The sequence below is a fragment of the Crassostrea angulata genome, chromosome 2 (genome assembly GCF_025612915.1).
Source record: "Crassostrea angulata isolate pt1a10 chromosome 2, ASM2561291v2, whole genome shotgun sequence".
Lineage (NCBI taxonomy): Eukaryota > Metazoa > Mollusca > Bivalvia > Ostreida > Ostreidae > Magallana > Magallana angulata.
The window spans coordinates 25191525-25197856 of NC_069112.1; the positions used below are offsets into that span (position 1 = coordinate 25191525).

General features: G+C 38.6%; 1 protein-coding gene across 1 annotated transcript; it reads right to left on the reverse strand.

Moving 5' to 3' along the window:
* Positions 1 to 702: 702 nt before the first annotated feature.
* LOC128174069 (ankyrin repeat domain-containing protein 17-like) lies at positions 703 to 5028 on the reverse strand. The gene is made up of 2 exons (XM_052839705.1): positions 1849 to 5028; positions 703 to 1773 (listed from the first exon to the last, which is right to left on the reverse strand). The coding sequence occupies exons 1-2, from the start codon at positions 5026 to 5028 to the stop codon at positions 703 to 705; spliced, it is 4251 nt and encodes a 1416-aa protein (XP_052695665.1).
* Between the last annotated feature and the right edge of the window lie 1304 nt (positions 5029 to 6332).

Sequence of the window (6332 nt, forward strand, 5' to 3'; positions counted from 1 at the left end):
TTCAATGAACAACTTTTAAGCCCCCCCCCCCCGTAAGCAAATTAATGTGTTAAAAAATTAATAATTTGAGTAAAAAGTTCATTTTGATATAAATTAATAATGATTTGAATATACTATTTTAGTAAATAACATTGTTTCTGAACATCTTACAAAAATTCCGATACAGTGAGATTACATTTTAAATGAAGGCGGAAAACGGCCGTTACCGTTCGCAGCTCTTTATATATACTCCCAATTCTATTAAGCATCTAAAAAAAAAATACCAAGTGTCTGCAGCTATAAATGATTTTTTCATCGCTTGGATGACTTACATTGGCATTAGCATTAATCGTTGACAACAATTAATTGTTTTATTTCGAATACAGCAATAATTAGTCTTTTGGTTCTTTTGGTTTCTATCGATATGATTTACTTGAGATCAAACCCCTGTAGGACCACCCCTTGTGTCCACTTTCGGTTCTACTGTTTGTGGTGTTTTGTTTCAATCGCTTTTATGGATATCAATGCCCCGATCTATCAACTACTGGACTTGCTTTCCAGTGATACGTATTCACATGCAACAGTTGTTAGAGTTTTGTTTCCATTGCTTTAATTCAAATCAGCCTCAGCCTTCATTAGGTAATAGTCCACTTATCGTTGCCCTTTTTCACATGCAGCTATACGAAGTATTTTGTTCCCATTTCTTTGACTGACTGGCATTTATCAGAAAATAGAGCATCTGTTAATGCCCAATTTCTTATCAACTGTTGGTGGTGTTTTTTGTTTTCTTTTGCTTTTCTTACTTTCATTGGCATCAGCGATGACCTTATTTAGTTCTTTTACAACAATCCAATGTTTCTTTTCAAATGCAACTATAAGTGGGGTTTTGTTTCCAACGCTTTGATTGATATTAACTCCAGCTTTTATCAATTGTTTGACCACAGTAATATATCCCCTTTCACATGCAACTACAAGTGGTGTTTTAATTCCATTGCTTTGATTGACATCAGCTCCAGATTTTATTAGCTCCACTACCACATAAGAGTGCTCTCTTTCACATGCAGTTGTTAGTGGTGTTTTGTTTCCATCGCTTTGATTGACATCAGTTCCCGCTTTTATTAGCTCTTTGACCACATAATAGTATCCTTTTTCACATGCAGTTATTAGTGGTGTCTTGTTTCCATCGCTTTGATTGACATCAGCTCCCGCTTTTATTAGATCCTGGATCACATAATGGTGTCCTTTTTCACATGCAATTGTTAGTGGTGTTTTGTTTCCATCGCGTTGATTGACACCAGCTCCCGATTTTATTTGCTCTTCAACGCCAACATGATGTCCTTTTTCACAAGCAGTTGTTAGTGGTGTTTTGTTTTCATCGCTTTGATTGACATCAGCTCCCGCTTTTATTAGCTCCTCGACAACATAAGAGTGTTCTCTTTCACAAGCAGTTGTTAGTGGTGTTTTGTTTCCATCGCATTGATTGACATCAGCTCCCGCTTTTATTAGCTCCTGAATCACATAATGGTGTCCTTTTTCACAGGCAGTTGTTAGTGGTGTTTTGTTTCCATCGCTTTGATTGACATCAGCTCCGGCTTTTAAAAGCTCCACGACCACATAAGAGTGTTTTCTTTCACATGCAGTTGTTAGTGGTGTTTTGTTTCCATCGCTTAGATTGACATCAGCTCCCGCTTTTATTAGCTCCTGGATCACATAATGGTGTCCTTTTTCACATGCAGTTGTTAGTGGTGTTTTGTTTCCATCGCGTTGATTGACACCAGCTCCCGATTTTATTTGCTCTTCAACGCCAACATGATGTCCTTTTTCACAAGCAGTTGTTAGTGGTGTTTCGTTTTCATCGCTTTGATTGACATCAGCTCCCGCCTTTATTAGCTCCTCGACAACATAAGAGTGTTCTCTTTCACATGCAGTTGTTAGTGGTGTTTTGTTTCCATCGCATTGATTGACATCAGCTCCCGCTTTTATTAGCTCCTGAATCACATAATGGTGTCCTTTTTCACAGGCAGTTGTTAGTGGTGTTTTGTTTCCATCGCTTTGATTGACATCAGCTCCGGCTTTTAAAAGCTCCTCGACCACATAAGAGTGTTTTCTTTCACATGCAGTTGTTAGTGGTGTTTTGTTTCCATCGCTTAGATTGAAATCAGCTCCCGCCTTTATTAACTCCTCGACCACATCATCGTATCCTTTTTCACATGCAGTTGTTAGTGGTGTTTTGTTTCCATCGCTTAGATTGAAATCAGCTCCCGCTTTTATTAGCTCCTCGACCACATCATCGTGCCCTTTTTCACATGCCGTTGTTAGTGGTGTTTTGTTTCCATCGCTTTGATTGACATCAGCTCCCGCTTTTATTAGCTCCTCGACCACATCATCGTATCCTTTTTCACATGCAGTTGTTAGTGGTGTTTTGTTTCCATCGCTTAGATTGACATCAGCTCCCGCTTTTATTAGCTCCTCGACCACATCATCGTATCCTTTTTCACATGCAGTTGTTAGTGGTGTTTTGTTTCCATCGCTCAGATTGAAATCAGCTCCCGCTTTTATTAGCTCCTCGACCACACCATCGTGTCCTTTTTCACATGCAGTTGTTAGTGGTGTTTTGTTTCCATCGCATTGATTGACATCAGCTCCCGCTTTTATTAGCTCCTGAATCACATAATGGTGTCCTTTTTCACAGGCAGTTGTTAGTGGTGTTTTGTTTCCATCGCTTTGATTGACATCAGCTCCGGCTTTTAAAAGCTCCTCGAACACATAAGAGTGTTTTCTTTCACATGCAGTTGTTAGTGGTGTTTTGTTTCCATCGCTTAGATTGAAATCAGCTCCCGCCTTTATTAACTCCTCGACCACATCATCGTATCCTTTTTCACATGCAGTTGTTAGTGGTGTTTTGTTTCCATCGCTTAGATTGAAATCAGCTCCCGCTTTTATTAGCTCCTCGACCACATCATCGTGCCCTTTTTCACATGCCGTTGTTAGTGGTGTTTTGTTTCCATCGCTTTGATTGACATCAGCTCCCGCTTTTATTAGCTCCCCGACCACATCATCGTATCCTTTTTCACATGCAGTTGTTAGTGGTGTTTTGTTTCCATCGCTTAGATTGACATCAGCTCCCGCTTTTATTAGCTCCTCGACCACATCATCGTATCCTTTTTCACATGCAGTTGTTAGTGGTGTTTTGTTTCCATCGCTCAGATTGAAATCAGCTCCCGCTTTTATTAGCTCCTCGACCACACCATCGTGTCCTTTTTCACATGCAGTTGTTAGTGGTGTTTTGTTTCCATCGCTTTGATTGACGTCGGCTCCTGCTTTTATTAGCTCCTCGACAACATCATCGTGTCCTTTTCCACATGCCGTTGTTAGTGGTGTTTTGTTTCCATCGCTTTGGTTGACATCAGCTCCCGCTTTTATTAGCTCCTCGACTACAAAATGGTGTCGTCTTTCACATGAAGTTGTAAGTGGTGTTTCGTTTTCATCGCATTGATTGTCATCATCTCCTGCTTTTATTGGCTCCACAACCACATAATAGTATCCTCTTTCACATGCAGTTGTTAGTGGTGTTTTGTTTCCATCGCTTTGATTGAAATCAGCTCCCGCTTTTATTAGCTCCTGGATCACATAATGGTGTCCTTTTTCACATGCAGTTGTTAGTGGTGTTTTGTTTCCATCGTTTTGATTGACATCAGCTCCCGCTTTTATTAGCTCCTTGACCACATAATGGTGTCCTTTTTCACATGCCGCTGTTAATGGTGTTTTGTTTCCATCGCTTTGGTTGACATCAGCTCCTGCTTTTATTAACTTCTCGACTACAAAATGGTGTCGTCTTTTACATGGAGTTGTAAGTGGTGTTTCGTTTTCATCGCATTGATTGTCATCATCTCCCGCTTTTATTGGCTCCTCAACCACATAATAGTATCCTCTTTCACATGCAGTTGTTAATGGTGTTTTGTTTCCATCGCTTTGATTGACATCAGCTCCCGCTTTTATCAGCATCTCGACCACAAAATGGTGATCTTTTTCACATGCAGCTATAAGTGGTGTTTTGTTTCCATCGCTTTGATTGACATCAGCTCCCGCTTTTATCAGCATCTTGACCACATAAGCTTGTCCTTTTTCACAATTTGCTATAAGTGGTGTTTTGTTTCCATCGCTTTGATTGACATCAGCTCCCGCTTTTATTAGCCTCAGGACCACAGGTATGTTCCTTATTCCATCTGTAGATGTTGTTAGTGGTGTTTTGTTTCCATCGCTTTGATTGACGTCGGCTCCTGCTTTCATAAGCTCCACGACCACAACATCGTGTCCATTTTCACATGCAGTTGTTAGTGGTGTTTTTTTTCCATCGCTTTGATTGACATCGGCTCCCGCTTTTAAAAGCTCCTCGACCACATCAGCATGTCCTCTTTCAGATGCAATTGATAGTGATGTTTCTTTTTCATCGCTTTGATTGACAAAGACTCCATTTTTTATCAACTCTCTTACAATACTGACATGTCCACGATAGCATGCAAGTGTCAGTAATGTTCTACTTCCAGTTAGGTTAATATCAGCTCCTGCTTTTATCAACTCTTTGAAAATGTTTAAATGTCCCATAAAACTGGCAGTTGTTAACGGCGTTTCATTTTTATATTTTAGATTGACTTGAACATGACATGCAGTCAACTCCTTAACTACACTGGTATGTCCAAAAAAGCAAGCACCCATGAGCCCCTTTTTAGCACCTGTTATGTGATTGTAGTCAAATCCCGCTTTGTTCAACTCTTTGACTATACTCAAATGTCCTTCATAACAGGCTACCTGCAGAGGTGAAATAAATTCATTTTCTAGATTGACATCTGCCCCTGCTTTAATCAATTCCTTAACTACATGTAAATGTTCTTTAAAACATGCAACTATAAGCGGTGTTTTATCCCCATCTTTCATATTAACATCAGCTCCACCTTTAATAATCTGTTTCACTATATCTAACTGTCCACAATCACATGCAGTTATAAGTGACCTTTCGTTTGTATTACAATGGCCGACATTAGGCACCATCTTGATTAAACGTTTGACTATATTTAAATGGTCCCAATAACTCGCAAAGCTATGTGTTGTTTTCTCGTTATTCTTTTGATCAACATTAGCTCCTGATTTTATCAAAAATTTCAGAATTTTGAAATAACCGAAATCACATGCAGCAATCAGTGGTGTCATTTCTTCTCTCATTATCCTCACATTACGTTGTAATAACGGACAAAATCTATATAAGTATGGCCACTGACAAGCTATTATGTTTACATTAGCCCCAACAGTTATTAACTCTTCCACTATGTTAAAATGTCCATTAATACATGCAACTAATAGCGGTGATACACCGCACTCTGTACGATTGACATCAGCACCTTCTTTTATCAACGTTTTTACAATACACAAATTACCGTTTATGCATGCATTTATGAGAGGAATCTTTAGATTTACATCAGCTTTTGCTTTTATCAACTCTTCAACTAAAATAACAAATCCCCCCTTACATGCGATTTGTAATGGTGTACATGAGCCATTTCTTTCATTGACATCAGCACCCAATTTCAATAACGCTCTTACTAAGCTAGTTTCTCCATTTTCACATGCTGCTGTTAGAGGTGTTTCAGTGGCATCACATATACTGACATCAGCTCCAGCTTTTAGTAGTTCCATAACAATATCTGTGAAACCACATTTACAAGCAATAATTAATGGATTTTTTATCCGGAAATTTATTTCATAATCACATTTGTACTTTAGTGTGTCTGCATTGACGTGTTGGAGTAATATTTGCACGGTATTTAGATCTCCAGAATAACAACCGAGACAAAGCAGGTAACATTGTTCTATAATTACTGGTTCGCAATATCTATCAACAGAGGTATCCACATGTGTGTCAACATTTGGTTCACTATCTGCGCCAGCCACAGTGTATTTATCTTTATCAATATCTGTTTTGTAGCCTTCACCAAATGTGCTTATTTTTAATATTTCACCGACCGTACTATGATTAAACGAACTCATTTTTTCAGTAACGTCCTGTTTCTTGTTTGAACAAGGTTGGAAATGTTTATTGAAGGAATTTACAAAAAGGTCATCAACATTTCCAATTTCTCTTATCATTTGACTTAAAATATATTGCAAAATTTGATGATGCCCAAACAAAATAATCCACGCTATCCCTCTAACACTGTTAGTTAGTTTAGGAAATCCGTAATATCTATGATTCATCAAACAACAATGGGCCGCACGTTTCAAAAAAAAGCTTTTCATATTCTCAGTAGCAGATTTTTTTGGTTCATTATTCCATGTGCAAAGTTTTGAGTCCTCTAACT